At 38.3% G+C, this 21,323-nt stretch overlaps 1 protein-coding gene across 1 annotated transcript in view; it reads left to right on the top strand.

Annotated features, from left to right (window-relative positions):
- The window catches only part of pcp4a (Purkinje cell protein 4a), a 37,013-nt gene extending 15,690 nt beyond the window's left edge, over window positions 1-21,323 (top strand). Inside the window, exons 2-3 of the mRNA XM_007244730.4 lie at window positions 16,354-16,405; window positions 20,205-21,323. Of these exons, the coding sequence (XP_007244792.1) occupies window positions 16,354-16,405; window positions 20,205-20,341 (189 nt within the window). The 3' untranslated portion in view covers window positions 20,342-21,323. The remainder of the gene's footprint in view (window positions 1-16,353; window positions 16,406-20,204) is intronic.

The following is a 21,323-nucleotide window of genomic DNA, read 5'->3' as shown; positions in this document are numbered from 1 at the left end:
ATTAAGTGTAAAGGCATGGAGCTCTACAGATTAGTAGCTCTCCAGCCCAGAGGGTTGTTAAACCTAATTGCAGAACAGTTGATCTCAAAGCAGGTAAACCCAAGAAGAAAAGAAAAAAAAAACACACATCCCACTCCTCATGTGGGATTAAACCTGTGTCATCAGTTTCGCGATCCCATACTCTACTGATGCCCTGGCTAGTGAATTGGGACACAGCCTGTAAAAAATGCCTTTATAAGGAGATAGGGAGCCCAAGAATGTGCGGAAAAATGAAAAACGGGTGGAAAATGAGATCTTGCCGAGCGTGACAGAGAGACAGGGGAGAAATTTAAACAAAAGCTTGCCAGGGAAGCATTTTTAAGTAAAATTTTAATTTCAAAGCCGAAAGTAGACCTGAAGTGAAAGTGAAACAGCCCTGTCCTCACATTTCCTCACAAAAGTTGTTTGTTTCCACTTTAAAATACAGCGGATACTCAATCCACCCAATCAATATGGAACATCCCTACCCTAAAGCTGTGCTTAAAATGCACAGCTGCTTGTGCTTTGCTTTCAGTTCCCATCAGCAGCCGATAAATCCTGATGGAAATCATTGAGAACTGAAGGAGATCAATGTCCTCAATGGTGTTGCTAACAGCAGCTTTATAATGCTTAAGATTAAGGGGCTTGACTGGGATTAGCGTGGGTCCATCCGTAAAGTTCAAGAAAACAGGCAGGACCGGGTTAAGCTCTGCAGCTTGTGGCTGGCTCTGCTTTAGATTTCCATGACCGTTTGAGAAAAATGAAAAAAAAAAAAACACTTATTAAAATAGATGATTAAGAACTTGAGAGATCAATGCATTTGTAACGAAAGTATTGCTTAAGGATGATTAAGATTAACTTTTAGCCAGGGATGGGGGCTCGTCCGGGATCAACAATGGTCCATCCGTAATGGTCAGTCGAGTTGGGCAGGAACAGGTTAAGTCTTGCAGCGTAGCTAAGTTGGCGTGACTTGCGGTGGCAGTGCCAGGCGCTGTCCTGAAGGGTTGGGGAGTGCTGAGCTCAGTGCTCTTGGGTTAAACGTGCTGCAGCGAGCTGCATGCCAGGCTCTGCGGGCGTCGCAAATCTGGTTTGTGTGTGTGTGTGTGTGACAGGACACACACCTTCAGCACAACGAGCCTCGAGTCAGCCAGCGAGCAAGTCACTCAACGATGGGAGAGATATCATTCTGTCACTTCACACGCTGCAATGGATTTTCGACCGGCTACACTTTGCGGAGACACTCCAGCCCTCAGTTTCCCGCTATCGGCAAATCAGAATCGACTGCTGAACATATTACAGAGTTTCAGAACTGTACGGCAGCCTTATTTTTTTTTCTCCCAGCTTCACTCCTTCCTGCTGCTCAGTCGGCTGTTCTACCTCCCTGTTCTTACTGCTTATCTATGCTGCACACTGCTCTGCTGCTCTCAAGCCACTGACTCTATGCTGTTTCATCCGAGAAAAAGAAGAAGAAGAAAAGAAGAGCAGCCTGTGCTCTTCAACTTTGTTTGCTCAATCTTCAGTGATCAAGGTTTGCAGAACAATCCAAGCCTTTTTAGAACCTAAATCTGATACATTGAAATGGTTGGTGAAACACTCATGGTGCACAACACTCATGCTCATTGGTGTGAGTTGTAAACGAAGTTTCTTATCCTTAATCCTTAAGTGGTTTCCAATACACAAGATCTTACAGTTGGAATCTGCAGTACAGACTGAGTATGTGCAGACCTACTGCAAGATATACAGCCTATGTATTAATTACTCTTGACCAGAGAGTAGGGTATAGTTGTGACTTAAACTGAAAAGGTAAATTGATGTAACAGATGCAATTTTACCAGTGAGAATTACTTTTTTTAAGCAAGCCATTTTGTCTGCAATTTTAAAGGCCAATTCCCACCTGCTATTGATGCAACATCACAGGGTAGACAGCTAGGAAAGTGCACCAACCCAGGTCCAAACCGCCATCTAACATCATCTACCCAAGAAGAGAAAGTATAGTAAATATGCTCTCTCGGACTCCTGCTGCTGATGGCATGCAGCTTATTCAGTGATTCAAATGATGCTCCTCAGATCATAGTGGATTAGGGGGCAGTTGGAGTGGTAGGCTTATAAAACATAGAGGTGTGCAAAGGGATGAATTGAGATAATTGCTTGAAAAAAAACTATATAAGGTTTTAGGTGTTATCTTGCGAATGAGGTACCCACTCACAAGCCAACACTGCCCAGTGCAGTGTTCATTAGCATATTTGGAAATGGCAAAAGTATTTGAAAATGTATTTGGACAAATGGTTTTTGGCCAAAAACCATTTAAAAGCTCAAGGCTAAAAGTTCTTCAAGGGTGCAAAAAAGAATGCGTTTTGTTCAGAGTTTAGTGAGGAATTTAGGAATTTATATAGTTGGACAGTGTGCTCAAAGCTTCAGAGGGACATATGGAGGAGCCGGTGTGTGAACACACTCACCGTTCCTCAGGGAGGGTGCAGATGAGTGCGTTGGTCCAAAATGTCCCTGCTGGGATCCCGGCTCCAGAGAAGAACTCATTATTTCCTGCAATTACAAAGTCTTATCAACAGGATTCTGCGATTCTCCCTTTTTATCTACTCTCTGCTGCCTGGAATCATCACTTGATTTCCCTCCGGTTCTCCAACCCATGAGGAGATGATGCTTTTTGGTTTTCTAGGCCAGGACATGTGGGCGGAGGGGGCTGCTCTGTAGAACCACTGCCAGGACTCATGGCTCACTAGGAGCTTCTTGTCATCCTTGTGGCTGGTGTAATTTCTTATTACTGTTCGCATTGTTGGCTTCATTTGGGTGCCATCATTGGTCCAACTTGATCATGAAACAAAGACCTTACTTATCTGTGTAGCTAACCACTAAAAGAAACGGTGATAACTCTTGTTAATCAACATTTGTGAAGTTTTGATTGAGAATCTATTGAATCTTATGTGGCCTTATTTATCCAATCACAAACATTGATCTGCCTCATAGCTGCTGATATCTGGCACTATGCATTCATCTGGAGCCTGTTACAGTATGAGTAATCAATGATACTCTACATCAGCTAAGAGTATCATCTTTATCCATTAGCTTGTTGTTTTATTAAGGACAGTTAACTCATGCAAACAGTGAACAGGGTGGGCTCACTACTATTGATTGCAGCAATGTGGTTAGTGTGGGTGGTGCTTTGCTGTTGGGATAGTAATGTGTCATCAATTAACAGTGAGTAATTCAGCTCAGAAAAACAGTTCAAAACATGTCAAACTATGTCTGTTAGCATTCTGTTTAACCAAAGGAGATTCTTTGTCGGTTACAATAGTAATGTGTTCATATGTGTTTTTGACCCCACACCTGGCATTAACATGCGTTCTTGGTGATCTCAAGACCATAAATGGCTAGCACAAAGTACAGGTGTGAACAGGGTATTCATTGTAAGCAAATCACTCCACCCTAATTCGGAGGTAGTCAAAGACATATAAACAAATTATTATTGCAGTGTGAATGCCAAAGCATGTTGATGTGTCCCTTAACAGCAAAACACCACCCCATGATCCAGACCATTTCTGTAACACGTAATAACCACACCATCCACCGTCTGTGCGGGTTAGCTGAGCTGCAATAAAAAGCTAATAAAGACAATACACATGGCTAGTGTGCAGGCAAAAACAACTGCATTATCTCCACTATAACTAAGTGTAAAGATAACTATAACTTAGTGTAAAGAAAACTATAACTTAATGTAAAGAAAACTATAACTTAATGTAAAGAAAACTATAACTTAGAGAATCAGGTTTCTCCTTTGGTGGAAATGACGTGAACAATCAGGTCACAAGATATTGCAATAGACACATTTAAAATGTTAAACTTTTAGTTTATAATCACCACCAGAAAGCCTGGTTTTACTGTGTTTATCATTTTTCCAAATTTTTATTATTTTTATTTATTATTTATTTATTTAATTAATTCATTTCTTATAGCCTTTGTTTTTACTCATTTTATCATTGCTAATTATTCTTATCATTTTATTTTATCATTTACTTTTACTATAATTTTTTTTTGTTTTTATTTTATATTTGATCAATTCTTTACTTTTTTACTTTTTGTGTTTTGAATTCTTATGGTCATTTTGTTTAGATTTTTATATATATTATTCATCTATATTAAATGTACTTATTTAAAATGTGTGATTTAATCACACAAGATGCACCAGGGACCTATAACCACCTCTGAAAGTGGTCTGAGAGCTTAGGTCACTTTGTGTCTTGAGGACACACTGTATCCTGTTCACACCTGTACTTTTTGCTTCAGTAATGATCAGATTACCAAAGATGCGTATTAGTGCCGGGTATGAATGGCATGGCATAAATATCTAAATTCATCCAGGCTTTTTTCAATTCAGTTTAACAGCTACTACTCTAGCAATAACCCCAAACCAGAGTCTAATTCTTCACTAAACATTAATTCTAGAACTAAATCATACCTTACTATTGTTCACCACATTATTTCAACACTAGAAAGCAATCAGTAGAGAATCATTTATAAGAAAGTTGGAAAAAAGCATTTTTTGAAAACTTCCTGATCCATCTAACCCCCTCTGTAATAGCAATGTAATGTCAAGATTTCTTCTTGTAAAGGGATCAAAGATGACGGCTCATGTAGAAGTGGGCTGACGTGTTGGCGTGACCGTTCCAGCTCCAGGTTTGTGTTTGCGGTAGATGGCTCTATGATTGCTGGCACTGTGTGGGAACACATGGTCTTTTTGATGATGGGGCATCCTTCTCCGCCCACTGCTGCTTTCTGCTGATTGCGGCTTTTTTACTGTGCTCCTTGCTGACTTCACCTGGGACTTCAGCCCTTACGGGGCACTAGCAGGCTGCCTCAAGCTCTCACTCATGCATGGTGTGGTTGTCCTTCCTCTAGATTGGCCTTTGGACATATAGAACTATGTAGCTTTTGGCTAAAATATTTAGATTTTTTTTCCTTTTTTTAGATTTGAGCCAATGTCCTATAGCCTGTGTCCTGTATTGAATTCTTGTCTGATGTCCATGCAACCATAAAGACAAGAGTCAGATTGAAATATCCTCTCCATGGACAGCTAATCTAATGGTAATCTCTAGGGAAGCACCAAAGTAAAACCAAATAAAATAGTATGTATACAGTATATGCTTTCCAATGATTTTTTTTTATTGAACAGTTAACATATCATCCCACCAGATATACCAACAAAGTGCAATACAGTGTTTTCTTAACATTTCTTAAATTTTTTTTAGTTTATTTCTTCTTTCTTTAAAACTCCATGTTTTTATTAAACGTCAATCGTGGTTCTAAGTCTGTAGGGGGTAGGGGTGGGCGATATGGCCCTAAAATAATATCACGATATTTCATGGTATTTTTGCGATAGCGATACTCTTGACGATATGACAAAACACTGACTTTTTTTGTTATTTTTCAAGAATACACTACTGCACAATACTAATAATGCACTCCATATATCTCCATATATCCAGTGCTGCAGTAAAATAAATTATATTGGACAGATATAATATGTCTCTAGTAGATATTTAATGGGAAATAAGAACAGTGTGAATTTTTCTTTTGCTAAAAACAGCAAAAAAGTCGTACCCTGATGTGATTATTAGGGGTGGGTGATATGGCACCATATTTCAGGGTTTAATATCTTTCACGATATTCAAAAATGCTAACAGACACCGTTTGTTTGACAATGCTAATGGGGCAGATGGGTTAAAAGCAATGCTGACAGACATAGTTTGGCGTGGTTTGAACTGTTTTTTTTGTTCTGAGCTGGATTAGTCACTGATAATTGATGACAGATCCCAGGTCTTTTTGGCTTTGTTTTGCGATGCAGCTACTGGAAAAAATCCTATTAGAAACACTACAGTATGTCCATCAGTTTCAAATATGCATGGGAATCGTTAAGAAATATCAAAAGCCAAAGAAAAAGAACTTCTTTACATTCTTCTTTAGATTTCACAGCAAGCATTTTCCTGCCAGCATGGTAATGGATGCTAATTGGCCAACAGGTGCTACCTGCCTGGGGTCATCTGTGTTATCTTCAACCCCTTTCACCTGTTCATCGACCGATCCAGTAATGGATTATGAAACATGGCCTGCTAGGCAGGGAAGTGCTCAGTTCTGCAGTTTGCCAGAAGCTCTTCCTCTCAACATGAGACGTCTGCTCGTCCCTCGTCCCAGCTGCTCGTCCAGCTCCTCCTCCACTCTTCCCTGCAGTCCGTCCACCCAGATCTCCATCTGCTTTCACTGAGCGCTGTGCGTTTCAGCCATGGGCTTCCAACTCTGGAGCCTGTCCAGATTTATTTTTGTCTGGGGTGATGCGTTTACGAGCCAAGGCCTCTCTCTTTTCTCTCTCTTTTTCTTTCTCTTTACCGTATTTTCTCTCGTTCTTTATTTTGCGCACACATTTTATATCCCTGTTCTCGTTTTATTCTAACAAATCTTTTTTAACCAAGAAAATATCATTTTACATCCAATGATATGATTTACATCATCGTCAGGACTGTAGGTCCATCGTAGGTCCCCACAAAGAGTGAAATACTTTGCCACGCCCATGCCCATTCATGGAACGGAATGTGCAATGCTGTGAACCATCTGTTTCAGTGAGTTTGTGGCACAGTTTCAGCAAAGAATTTCCTGTTCACGTTCTTGGCCCTGGCCGAGGCCCCCAGCAGACGGGCTGCCCTGTAGGTCTGCTCAGGCACATCCTGGCTGCAGGCACTTGTTAAGATCCAAGGCTCTTGTTGCTGGAGGGACGAGGGGATGTCCCAATCAAGTTTTTTCTTTATCTAATGGGGTTTTCACACCTGTCTTGTTTGGTCCAGGCTTTCAGATAGCTAGTGCTAGCAGTTAGCCACTAATGCTAATGCTGCTGAACCCAGCCTTAGTGGAAATCTGGAAATCTAAGCTTACTGTAAATAAATGGAAGCACTTAATTCACTTAAATAAAAAAAATGTTTGGAAAGAAATCTGTGTAGATTAACATCCAGCGCTTATTTGACTTTTAAGAATTTTAAGAATTACAGTTTTGTTTACTTAGCTTAGCTTTACTTAACTTTAAGTTAACCTACCCCACCACCACCCAGCGGCGAGACCTGCTGAATTAGAAAGGAAAACATGGCGACACCCTCGTTCCTTACTAGTGTTTCATAATGCGGTGCACCTTATGTGTAAAAATAGACCACAATATAGACATTCATTGATGGTGGACTTTATAATCCGGTGTGCCTTACACTTAAAAAAATTCGGTATATTTTAATGCTTAATGTTGTAAATAATTAAAATGTTAATGATAAATAATATCTTAATGTGTTAATAAAAAAATGTGTTGATAAAAAAAATTAGTTGAGACATTCAGTCATAAGTACTGCTAATTTATGCACCCTTATTGTACAGTTTTACAAAAATTGGTACTGACTGCTACAATCGTTTCAGAACACCTTCAGTTATCAGTGCTGCAGCGCGGTTCACACCCGCTCTGACTAAATGAATACAGCTACGTTGCCTAAGCAGGTATTGTAGCAAATGCTGTATAATCACATTTACATGGAGGACTCCGAAGGTTATAATGCAATTTGATGGCTTTATTGTTCTACAAAAGACGTTGGTAAAGGTGATATTTGTGCTGCGTGAGAGAGGAAGGCTTTAATCTGTCTTTCTCTCTTCGGTCTCTCTCTCTCTCTCTTTCTCTCTTCGGTCTCTCTCTCTCTGGTCTCTGCTGGGATGATTTGATATAGCCGAGTCTTCTGCAGTGAGGAAAGCTCCCTGACACCCTGCTCTGCGGAGAACGGGGGGTTTTCTCTCATCACACATGAAGGCAGAGTGTATGTAGGAGAGAGGGCTGCTGTGGGTCAGTGGATCTGCGTTAAAATGTAATGTGTGTGTGTGTGTGTGTGTGGTGTGTGTGTGTGTGTGCTCACATGTACATGCTGGTGGGATGGTGATGTATTAATATACAGTCATGTTGGCCTAAATGGACTAGTATCAACCAATAGCTGTGAGCTTGTGTGCTGGCTATGTTGGCCTACATTCATTAGCAGACATTGGAAATAAATATATTTCCCCCATTTTCTTATGAAGGCAGTACTAGCCTGTTACATGCATATTAGAGTATCGCCATATTATTATTTTATATTTTTATACTTTGTGGTCCACTGATGGTGATATATGCGATAAAACTACATATCTCAATAGTTTATATGTTACAATTGAATATATCACAATAGATTGTGATACTGTAATCAAGGCAACATTTTACGTTTGTTTATATCAAGCTTAAGGAGAACTCTCAAAGTATAAAAACACACTATCGTATTTATAAAAAGTTTACATTTTATCCAATCTGAACAGCTGGAGCTAACGAAAGAGTAGAACACTGCCCTCTAGTGGGCACAGCTTAAACACAACCCTAAATGAACACCTGTCTGATACCAACCTTTACATTCATTTCAATTCAGTTAAAATTATTCAAGTATTTATACAGCACATTTTGCAAAAAATGTTGTCACAAAGCAGCTTTAGGAACCCAGACAGCACAAACAAATAACAAAAGAACAAAGAATGAAAACAATTGTACAGAGATAATGGAGAGCTATACCTAATATAAAAACAGGTTATGAGTTATTAGTATGAGGAGGGTATAGGCACATGCTCAGTAACTAACAATTACAAATCTATACTGTGCTGTTGAAAAGATAGATATGTTATATCTATTTTATATCTACAATATAAAATCTACTGGCGATACTCTAATATGCATGTAACAGGCTAGTACTGCCTTCATAAGAAAATGGGGGAAATATATGTATTTCTAATGTCTGCTAATGAATGTAGGCCAACATAGCAGCACACAAGCTCACAGCTATTGGTTGATACTAGTCCAGTTAGGCCAACATGACTGTATATTAATACATCACCATCCCACCAGCATGTACATGTGAGCACACACACACACATGCATTACATTTTAACGCAGATCCACTGACCCACAGCAGCCCTCTCTCCTACATACACTTTGCTTTCATGTGTGATGAGAGAAACAATATATATATATATATATCTTAACTTGTAAAGTTGCTATAGTTGTGATAAGTTTTTTTATACGTTAATGTACAGGTAAAATACTTATTCTTCTTATAGGCACCGGTTTGCATCTCATTTGAAAAAGGAGTCGAGACTGAAACACTTCTTATAACTTCACCATAAATAGGCGGGGCTAAACTGCTGTAGGCTGAATAGGCTAACCACAAAAACAATACAGGACATTTTTGCAGTTAAATTTCTGAACGTGGACTGTAGGAATTTGCAGTATGTTTTGAAGTTTAAAACTCGAAACAAACTTCTAAAAAAAAAAAAAACAGTATATTTAATTTTCCTTTCGCTGGGGCTTTTAGTTCTCTCTAAAGCTCTTCCCTGCTGAGAGCACTGGCTCTGATGGTGGACTTGTAGGCTTACGTCTAGCCTACCCAGCACTCACCCACTCCTAGTGCTTCATCCTCCTCCTCCTCCTCCAGTGGAGCAGTGTTCTCTCCTGGGGCAGGGTTTAGTGTAGTGGTGGAGGGTGTAATGAATGTTGATTTTATTTCTTCTGCAGGAGCAGACTCTGTTCCTGAGCCACAGATAAAGGAAGAAGCAGAGACTATAAACATCATACTATCATACTGTGCTTTACTGTTACACAGCAAAAACTGTAAATTAACAGTGATTAAAACTACAGTGCAGGAGACTCTTCTGAGCCTGTGTTTTAGTGAAATAATAATTTCCCACTTAATCTATGAAACTATGAAAAGTAAAAAATATATTTTCCCTTTATAGAACACAATTGCGTTATTTTAGGCCTGATTTAAATATATTAAAATAAGTTAAAATTAATGAATAATGATGTATAGCAAAATAATATATAAATATGTATTATAATGCAATCTAACTAGATTAATCACAATTAGTTGTAGTAAAAATGTCAATAGACGTTTTATGAAATAAAAAATAAAATATATATTAAAAAGACTTTTATTTGAAAATTGTTATCAAAAAAGAAAAAAAGGATATAAAAAATCTAAAAAATATATATATATATATGTATATATATATATATATATATATATATATATATATATATATATATATATATATATATATATATATATATATATATAAATTGAATAATATAGTGCATTCACTTTTTATTGTACCAGCTTAAATATTAAATAACTCATAAATAAATAATATGAATAATAAATAAAAAAATACATTTGCTAACTTTTTTATCATTTTTATAAAAGTAAAACAAAACCTTTCATAATAAATGAAATAAATATAAAAAATAATTGCAAAATAAACCAAAATTTACAACAAATATAGCATTACATTAAATGAAACATAATAAAAATGTGAATAATAAATGCAACAAATTATTATGAATAATGTACTATACAGTTTTTTATATAATTTTTTGCCAGCAGCACAATTCACAAATCTATGAAACAGCTCATTTAAACACTGATGGTAATTCACGCTCTGACCAGTGGCAGCAGGATCTCAGGAACTCCCCCCTGCTGTAATTGGATGGTGTAATTGGACTTGTGCTGAAAGAGCGTATTCCCCGTGGCTGTAGTGAATGCAGGGGGAGTCCCGGCTGATCGGCGCGATTGTCACCAGAACTCCATTACTGGATTCATAACGCCGGCTCCTCTCGCTTGGACCGGCTCTGTAATGGTTTCCTAATGCGCCGCAATAACCGAGTGATTTGTATCAAGCGCAGGGGAACGCGCCGCAGCCAAGTGGCCGTGACCGGGCGTGTTTCAAATCCACTCAGGGGCTTTAACCCCCTAAACCCCCCCACCTTCCTTTTCTATCCAACCGCCAGGTTCTTATGCAAATTGCTGCACATTTATCAGGAGCTGTAAGACAAAGATAGAATTGAAGGCAGGGCCGATGGAGGCTTCAGAGAGCGGCGAGAATAATAACACGGTGAAATGGTGCCAGCGCTTTTCCCGCTAATCCACCAACCCCTCCCCGACTCGCGCGCACATTATGACAAGGTTTATTATGTAACCAGATCCGTGCAGCGTGCAATCACAGGAAGAGAGCAGCGAGGAGCAGCGAGGAGCTGTCAGGAGCGCGAAAGCGGTGCGAGAGTGGCTGATGCAACCCTGCTTCAGCAGATCGCATAATGTGCGCGTGTGAGCGCATGCATTTAGCTGTTATTGTTTGTTGGGGCCAAATCTTCTCAGAAACAAAGGAAATGACATTTGTAAAAAAAAATTCTTACCAGCAGATTTCCTTTTGCTTAGAAGGAAGTACAGTATTTTTCACTCTAAAAGGTGCACTAAAAATCCTTTCATTTTCCAAAAAATCATCAGTGCGCCTTATAATCCTTAAGATAGATAGATAGATAGATAGATAGATAGATAGATAGATAGATAGATAGATAGATAGATAGATAGATATTATTTATCCCGAAGAAAATTTAGGGATGATATTCAAGCAATTATGTATGTATTCTACCAGTCAGGCTGTAAGGAGCAGTAAAGCCAGCATTATACAGGAGTTTCAGTTTAGTTCTCCAGCACCAGGGCTGGACTAGCATTAGCATTAGCGCTAACCGCTATTTCCCCATTCAGAGGTGAGGTATTATCAGCCTGTAGCCTGCCGCTAACCCCGGCTAGCAGCTCCAGGAGCAGCAATAGCATTGGCTGCAAATCGCACTAGCTCTTTTGTCGTTCAGAGGTAAGTACATCAGACGGTAGCCTGCGCGTTTACCATGTTAAAACAAGCTACGTGGGACGAACCGCAGCAGTTAATACTAATGCTTTAGCCATATGCTGGAGAAAACAGAAGCGCTTTTCTCACCCAAATAAACCGTTTTCAGCAGAGAAATCTGAGTAGACTAACATCCAGCGCTCGTTTAACTACCAAGCGGTGGTATCCCATATTAGTAGCAGTATTTTCTTTTAAATAGAAGTAAGTAACGCATTATTTGTTAGAAACAAAGGTCCCCATAATGATTGGAAAACATGTGGAAAACATTGGTGTCCATGGTATTATGTTTAGGTATATGATATCATTATTCAGTTACAGTAGTCAGTCTTGTGTAAGATTGCTTAAGTATCATTTAAGTGTGTTAATGTGGTGTTTCTTAGTGGTTGCAGTCATATTCCAGCTGGTTGCTATTGTGTTGGCATTTGGTTGCGATGTGGATGTTACAGTCTCCACATTGGAAATGTGGTGTTCCTAAGTGGTTTTATTCATATCTCTGGAAATTTCTAAGGTTTTGAAGAGGGGTTGCTGTGGTATGCAATTTGTTTGATGTGGTTTTCCTAAGTGATTGCAGTCCTGGTAGCTATGGTACCCCCGGGGGTTGCTTGTGTGTTGCTAAGCACTTGATAGCAGGTAGCTGTGGTATTCCAAGTGGTTGATATGGTGTTGGAAAGTGGTTGCTAGCTATGGTATACTAGGTGGTTGCTATGGTGCTGCTAAGTGGTTACTATGTGAATGTTATAGCAGTCATATTCCAGGTAATTGTTACTGTGTTGGTAATTGGTTGTGATATGTGCTGTTTCTAAGTGGTTTCATTAATATCTCAGGTGGTTTCTAAAGGTTTGAAAAGGGGTTGCTGTGGTATGCAAGTTGGTTGATGTGGTTTTCCTAAGGGGTTGCAGTCCTGGTAGTTATGTTACCCCAGCTAGTTGCTTTGGTGTTGCTAAGCGGTTGATGGCAGGTAGCTTTGGTATTTCAGGTGGTCGATATGTTGTTGCTAAGTGGTTGCTAGCTATGGTATCCTAGGTGGTTGCTATGGTGCTGTTAAGTGGGCAGCCACCTATCCTAAGGTGATTTCTCTGGTATTTCAGACAGTTGCCATGATGTTGCTCAGTGGTTGCTTGGGTATTACAAGATTATAACTAAAGATAATTAAGAACTGCTGTTTTTTGTAATAAAAATTATGATTGGTGAATAAACTGTGAATAGGTGAATGGTGGATCTTGTGGTTGCAGATGTTCTGCAGAGCCGTCTGCTTTAGTCCAGCTTCAGCACAGCTCCAGCATGGTCTGCTCAACCCCTTCATCTGAATTCCTTTTGATTTTTTTATGCATTCTGCCCCCGAGGCAGAACTGTACATGTATGCTAGCTCTGAGTGTGTGTTTATACGAGTCTGTGTGAGTGTGTTTGAGAGTGTTTTTGAGAGTGTGTGTGTGTTTGGGGGGATCTGCAGGAAGTTCATTTCATGGCCTAACACAGTGAGAAACGGAGCGCTGGTGATTCCCTTTGAACTGGGATTATCTGTGTGCGGGACTCTGCAAAACTCGCCGGGGTTTTGTTTTGTAGCTGAGGGCGGAAACACAGTGAGACGCCGCATTACCTCAGTCTGAGGACCGTCCCCACTAAACACACTAAACAAATAATCAGTCCAGACCTTTCTCTAAGATTAATTTAAGTTTTTCTCAGTTGACTGTTTGGATTTATTGTTTTATTAATTTATTAGCACATTTATTTATTTTACAAGTGATTTATAGCCTCGTTAAAACTGTTTCTGCTAATAAATCATACTAAGGGAGGGGAGGAGGCTCTGTATAAATCAGCAAGTCGTTCTGTTTAAATGAATGTAATGTTATATTAATGTAATAGTGGTCACAAAACAAAATCAATCATTTTGTGTATTTAAATGTGGCTCTTACCTGGTCGACTGTTAACTTGTAGATTCTGAGATAAGTAGCTCTAATTAACTGATAAGAGCCAGTTTCATCATAACATTTAAACTTCTTGATTGTTTTTGACTCCCTGATCTTTATTACTTTAAACATTTCTTTAAGTATTTTTTACTTAGTTAAGTTGTTTTTTCATAATATGGATTAGAACATTAATATATATATATATATATATATATATATATATATATATATATATATATATATATATATATATATATATATATATATTTTTTTTTTTTGCAGTTACAGAGTTATAGTATACTTTATTAATATGAATCTGTTTTTCTGAGTTTGTATATATTATTATATGCTGGAGAAGTCTATCCTAGTTTAGGTTTGCAGTATTTAGTTTTTTTAGCAATGTGCTTTATAATATATTATTTAAAATGAGTATAAAATGTTTTTTTTTACATTGATGTTACTTTGACTATATATATATATATATATATATATATATATATATATATATATATATTTGATGCTGTGTAGTATATTTAGTATATTTTTGCAGTTACATAGTTACTTGTATAGTTTATCATATTCTCACAGTATTTAGAATATAGTTCATATGTAATTTTTGCAGTTACAGAGTTTATAGTATATACTTTTTGCTGCTATATACTTTGACATCACCCTTTGAAGTGATGTGGGGAGAGAGCGCCATCTTCTGTACCCACCCAGAGAGAGCAAGACCAATTTTGCTCTCTCAGGGCTCCAGCAGGTGATGGCAAGCTGCATGATTGGGATTCGAACCAGCGATCTCCCCCGATCATAGTGGCTCCCCAATATACATAATCTGTGTTGTAACCTCTGTGTAAATCACAGTATGGTTTAGGGTGTACACAAAAATGTAGTTTTTCTAGCTCTTGGTTGAACGAACAATAAATGGTTTATTGAAAGGGAACTCTGCTCTATTCCTGGGTCCCAGCAGGACCGCGAAGACCGTCCATCACTGTCCCGAGCCCGGTCCGTGTGGTCCCGTTCCAGACGGGACAGCGTGAATCTGACACATGAGGAACAAACACAGCAACAGCAACCCGCTGATCGCCCCGTTCTGTTCTCTCCTTCTGCATAGCTAATGAGCGGAGGAACAGATGGAAGTGTCTGGAAGTGGGTTTCCTCCGCTCGGCCGTGCTCAGAGGAGATCTCTCTCTCTCTCTCTCTCCGTTCTCTTCCCTCCTCCTCCAGCCGAGCATCAAAGCCGAGCCGGAGTGTTTGAAATTCATTGAAAGCGTCGGATTAATTATTCAGCGGGCGACGTGCTGAACCGTGTTGCCAAAGTTGTTTTTGCTGCTTAGGTGGTGAAGCATGCTGTCGCATACATACATCCATATACAAACAAACCCCACCAGCTTCACTCTACTCACTCTACACACTGTAGGACCAGACCTTAACTCTCACTGTACCAATGTAGACGTTATTTTCGGCTTAGCTCAAGGCCTGGCCACTTTATCAGAAACCCCAACATTGTGTTCAACCTTGCTGATGTTCAGTTAGATACTGTCTGTGTTCGATATGTTGGGACAGCTGTGGCTCAGAGTGTAGAGCATCAGAGTATAGGTTAATACTAAAATCATCCAAACTTTAAGGAAAAACATATGGAATTATAAGTGTTAAACACACCAGAATATGTTTTATATTTTAGATTCTTCAAAGTAGCACCTCTTGCTTAGATTAGCTAGTTTTCCCCATCTTGGCTGGATTTCCTTAGTCAGCTTTATGAGGTAGAGTGACCTGGAATTTAGGCTTTCACTTAACAGCTGTGCTGAACTCGTCAAGAGTTAATTGCTCGAACATTTTGTGTTTGAGAGCATCAGTTGTAAAGTTGTGAAGAGGTAGAGTTGGTATGCAGTGTATAGCTCTATTTTACTAATGTTCTGATCTATATTACAACAAGAAGAACTTAACTAAACAAAAGACTTTAAGAAGAAATGAAGACCATTAAAAACGTTTTGAAGAAACTGACTCTCATCAGGACTGTCTCTCATCAGGAAAGAAAGAGCAAGAGTTCCCTCTGTTACACAGGAAAAATAATAAATAAATATGTCATATAGCAGATGAGCACAGTGATATTTGAGAAGTGAAATAAAATTTAGAAGATTTTAAAAGTGTGCAATAATTCTTTAAACAAAATTAAGCAGGTGTATAAATTTGGGAACCCCAACAGGAAAATTACAACAATATTTAGTAGATCCTCCTTTTGCAAAAATAACAGCCTCTAAACACTTCCTATAGCTTCCGTCTAGACTCTAGTTTCTGGTTGAAGGTCCAATTTTGATTTTGGGCCATTCTTCTTTAAAATCATCTCTAGTTCAGTCAGGTTTGATGGTTTCTGATCATGAACTGCCAGGTCTGGGGACTGAGATGACCTGAGATTCCAGAAAGTTGTACTTGTTCCTCTGCTTGAATGCTTTAGTAGAATTTGAGAAGTGTTGAGGGTCGTTGTCTTGTTGAAGTATCCAGCCCCGGCACAACTAAGAACTTCTAAACTTATAAACAGGTGGTCTTCATGTGTAAAGGGGGAAGTGAATGAAAGCAGAAGCTTGTAGTTTGTAGTATTGTGTATATTAATTAGTTTTTTTTTTTTCTCTTTTTTTAATTACAGAGACAAGGATCCGGAGCAGCCACTGGAAACAGCAAACCCTTAGGGGGTCAAGGTAAAAAAAGTTTGTCCGGTTCTTTAAACTCAGAACTGATTTGTTTATGAGAATCCGCCTCCAGACTCTGCCTGAGCTGCCAGAAGTGGCACTCTGAAGCAGCTCTACTGGGGAATCAGTCTTCATGAATCTCTTTTACTGCCCTTCCTAAATGCAGCATGATCAATGACCAGATCCATCTCTGTCCTTCAGCGCTGGAATCTAATTTCCGCGCCGTACGCAGTGCAAATCTGCGGACCCACATATAGCATACTGTATAGATGCAGCAGCGCCGGCTGATAAGAGCCTGGCAGCAGAGCTCGCTGTTCTATCTAACGCTTTCAGGTAGCTTAGGCTGCTGATCTGCAGTTTAAAACCTCTTTCAAAAAGATTCAGCTGCAGTTTAAACAGTTCAAAAGTGACTCACAAAAAACGTTCTGTAATTCATGATTTCAGGGTGTTCTTTGTTCCCTTAGACCTTTTTACTTTTTACTTCTACTACTTAATTTTTTACACAATTATCAGTACTTATACTAAATAGCCTCGTTACTCCTATCTTCGTTCAAAAAATCCATCAGTGAATTTGATTGTGGTCGGATGAGAACTATAAACATACTATATAAATACTATTCCAACACCCTACTTTTACTTTACTTTTATTTTTATATTTTAAGTACTTTTGAAACCAGTACTTTTACACTTTTACTTTAGTTAAAAGCTTGAGTTGATTCTTCAACTTCTACGGAAGTGTTTTAAACCCCAGTATCTATACTTCTACCTACAGAGTAATGAATGTGAATTCATTAATGTTTTGACACCTTTGGTTAATTACGTCTGCATTAGTGTTTTCTGAAAGGTGTCTAAAAGCTTACAGATATTGTTAAAATAGAGTAATAATACTAATATTAATGCTTTAAAGTGCTATTAATGCTATAAACATATAATATATGAAAATGGTTAATCTCACATATTTGCAACTCCCCCCCCCCCCTGCAAAAACAAATATTAAAACAAAACTGCAACATTATGTTAAACATATTTTTTTTTTTATGAAAAACAAGTGACTTATCCTAATTGAACCACTACCTGTTTGAGGTAAGGAACATTATTGCACTAATAATTGATAGAACAATTAGTTTTAGTTTAGTTAGTTTTTTTAGTAAGTAATGAAATATTCACACTGCTTGTTATGATTTTTTTTTTGTTTTAGACATCTTTTGGATAATTAAACAGGCGCCGGGTCAAACTGACCCAGGAACACTATTACTGTTTCTGACAAATGAACAAATCTACTTTTTTTTCACTAGGGCAAATAGGGCTATTCACTGTATGCCAACTCTACCTCTTCACAACTTTACAACTGACGATTTAACAATGTTTATTACTGTTGTAAGTTCTGTTACACTGTAAGCTTGGATAAGTTGAATTTGCTTAAAAAATGTAAGGAAACCGGTTGCCTTAAAAAAGTTAAGTAATGGGTAATGAAAACTTGAGTTAACATAACCTAGAACATCAAGTTATTACAACTAAAGAGAAAGTTAATTTAACTTTTTTATTTTTGTTATACTGTTAGATTGGATAAGTTGAGTTTACTTAACTTTTTTAATGCAGCCGGTTTGCTTGAAAACTTGAGTTAGCATCAATTAAAACATCATGTTATTTTAACTAAGGAGGAACTTGATTTATTTCTAAAGTAGCCCAGGGGGAATCACTACACACTGATGATGAGTGTTAGTCAGAAACTGTTGGACACACCCAGTATCAAATAGATTGTGACAGGAGCCAATGAAAAAGAAGCTGTTATTGGCAACAGACTAAACTCAGTTATTATTAAGTTGGTTCAATTCAAAGATCTCAGTTTGAATGTATTTGTGGCCACAAATGTTCAACTAACTCAAAATAGTTGAGTATTGTTTAGAAATATCCAATTTTATGTAAAACAGACTTTACAGTGTATTTGTGAATTACCAAACATTCTATAAATTAACATACACAGCAGCTCTTCTTTGTATTTGTAAAAAAACATTCAAACAGACAATTAGATCTAACTAAAGAACGCTGAAAGAACTTTCTATTGGATGTACGATATTACCCCAAATGTTTCTGTGCTGAGTGGCGAGTGGCTCTGTATGTTCAGTCCTAATGTCCCTCTCGCTGTTATGAAGACATTTGTCGTCTCGGGCTGTCTCAGGACGAATGGATAACCCTGTATATGTAATATGAGCTGAAGATGGATGGTCTCTATTGAGCAGACTTACAGAGCCTTCTCCGCTCATCCTCTGGATGGAGCAATCACGGTGATGAAGGCGCAGGCGGGAACCCGGGGAAGTGTCCCGGGAAGGCCATTGACTTTATTTAGAGCTTCAATCTCGCTGTTCTTCCCCATTGTCTCTGTATATTAGAACGGGGGCAGCTCAACACAGCGAGGGTACTGTGCTCGCTGTTATGAAACATACATATTCCCTCATACGGGTGCTGATCATCTAAACTGGTCATAAACTATGTGTTTTATGGCGGAGAGAAAGATTACACAAATCACCATCGCATAAATTAATGAATCCTTAGACTTATAGACTAAAGTTATTTTTACACTTTTACTATACACTTTATTTGCATTATGTAATGACTTGTATATAAATTTGTTAATAATTACGCACAGTATAACGCGTTACATGACTAATTATACATACGTTAATGTAATCACTATATGTGATTACTTAAGTGTGATCATATTATTTATTACATAAAGGGTTTTTAGTTTAAGTAATTACATTTACATTGGATTTAAATTGGAAATTATGAATCTAATGTAATTGCACATTTGCATAATCCATTTTTTAATACAATTAATCACATTTACACTCTTAACAAAGGCAAGGCTGAATAATATTAATAATAATCATCACGTATAAATCTGCTTATAAACACCTGTGACGTCCCTGCAGAACATTCCAGCTCCTAAACAGGTATATGCTAGTTTTTGATGGTCAAGTTACAAAAAACATGCCCTATACTGCTAAGCTAACTGGTTATCAGCTCTTGACTAGCATGGTGTACCGTATTTTTTGCGCACTATCAATAAAAGTCTATTTTCTTGTTTATTTTCTGGTCTATTTTCATATATAAGGCACACTGTATTATAAGGCACATTTTAAGAGACACTATAAGAAACTTCCAGGGCTCTGTAACTCTGTAACTATTAAAAGTATAAGTATTTTCTTCTTTTCTTTGCACATTGCACCAGTAAGAGCAGAGTGTGAAGGTTCAATTAGCAGGGTAAGAGCACAGTTTTGCTCAAAATATTGCAATGCACACAACATTATGGGTGACATACCAGAGTTTAAAAGAGGACAAATTGCTGGTGCACGTCTTGCTGGAGCATTAGTGACCAAGACAGAAAGTCTTTGTGATGTATCAAGAGCCATGGTATCCAGGGTAATGTCAGCATATCACCAAAAGGACGAATCACATCCAACAGGATTAACTGTGGACGCTGTAAGAGGAAGCTGTCTGAAAGCTAACATCCACAGTTGGATGTGGATGTTAGGGTGCTAACCCGGATTGTATCCAAAAAACATAAAATCACGGCTGATCAATTCACGACAGAATTCAATGTGCACCTCAACTCTCCTGTTTCCTCCAGAACTGTCCGTCACCACAATACATTATTGTTCTGCTCTAAAACCAGGTGTTTTAGTTTCATTGTCCAACCCCTGTAATTACTTTCATCATATCATTAAATACATTAAGTAAATCATATTACAGCATCATTTATAAGTAATAACAATGATTTCTAAAGCCATTGCTATTCTGCCCACAGATGCATCCAAGAAGGACGTTCCACCCGAGGAGGACTTCGACATCGACATGGGCGCCCCCGAGACCGAGAAGGCCGCCGTCGCCATCCAGTCGCAGTTCAGAAAGTACCAGAAGAAAAAGCATGATGTGAAGTCCTAGGCAGGGCTGGGGCGCAGGCGAGGCCCCAGGAAAGGCCCCTGAGCGCCGTGAGGGCTAGCTATTTGCATGTCTAATAAACCGCACCATCATGGACCCGAGGGTGGAGGTTGGGGGTGGGGGTTACGGGTTAGCTTTTGGGAACTGGGACCAGAAACGTGAAGTGAACCATAACCCTGTCTGTCCTGTCCGTCACCGGCATCTCTCTGGAATAATAAATGTCATCATTTCACATCAGTCCATCATCCCCCTGTCTGTTGATTTGTAGATATAATGGCCTTTCCCTTTATTGCTTCTTTTGATATGCACTGATATTTAACTGATTTATGTGTTGTTTCCATTTGTCTTTGTTTTAAAAAATCTGATTTTTTAAAAAGTATATATATAAACATATATATGATATTAAACCCTGGCCAGCATTAGATTTATGGAATTTTCTTCTGTTTGTAGCTCGAAAAACACCTGGAGAGACAGAATATATATTTAACATTCTGACAAAATAAAGCAAGAGGTATGAACGAATGAATGAATTCCTCAGCTGTGGAATCCTGAAGCGTAAGATCTTTCAGAGGTTTTCCATTATTTAAAGCCAGACATCACCAAATCACATCTCTCACAAATAACGTCAGATCAGAAGGGTTGTTTTTTGACTAAACAAACAAAGAAATTCCAGATTATGCGCCATTTTAACCCTTTACTGTTCTTCTGGGCCCGTGAGCATTGACTGCTGTATTCATGTTGTTCGGTTCTAGAGCTTGTTCACATCCATTAACAACAGTGCTTCAGTGCTCGTGACCCATCCTTCCTCATAACTCAACTCTGACTGTAGCCGAATGTGGCTTCATGAGTAGATATTGTGTTTGTGCTACAACATCCCTCAAAATCAAGCAATGTTTTATCAACCATGTGACCTGTACCACACTATACTGTCCATTAAACACTTAATATAGAAACTTACTACAAATAAATATTGAGAAGAACAAGA

The sequence above is a fragment of the Astyanax mexicanus genome, chromosome 20, assembly GCF_023375975.1.
Source record: "Astyanax mexicanus isolate ESR-SI-001 chromosome 20, AstMex3_surface, whole genome shotgun sequence".
Lineage (NCBI taxonomy): Eukaryota > Metazoa > Chordata > Actinopteri > Characiformes > Acestrorhamphidae > Astyanax > Astyanax mexicanus.
This window is presented reverse-complemented; position numbering and strand designations above follow the sequence as displayed.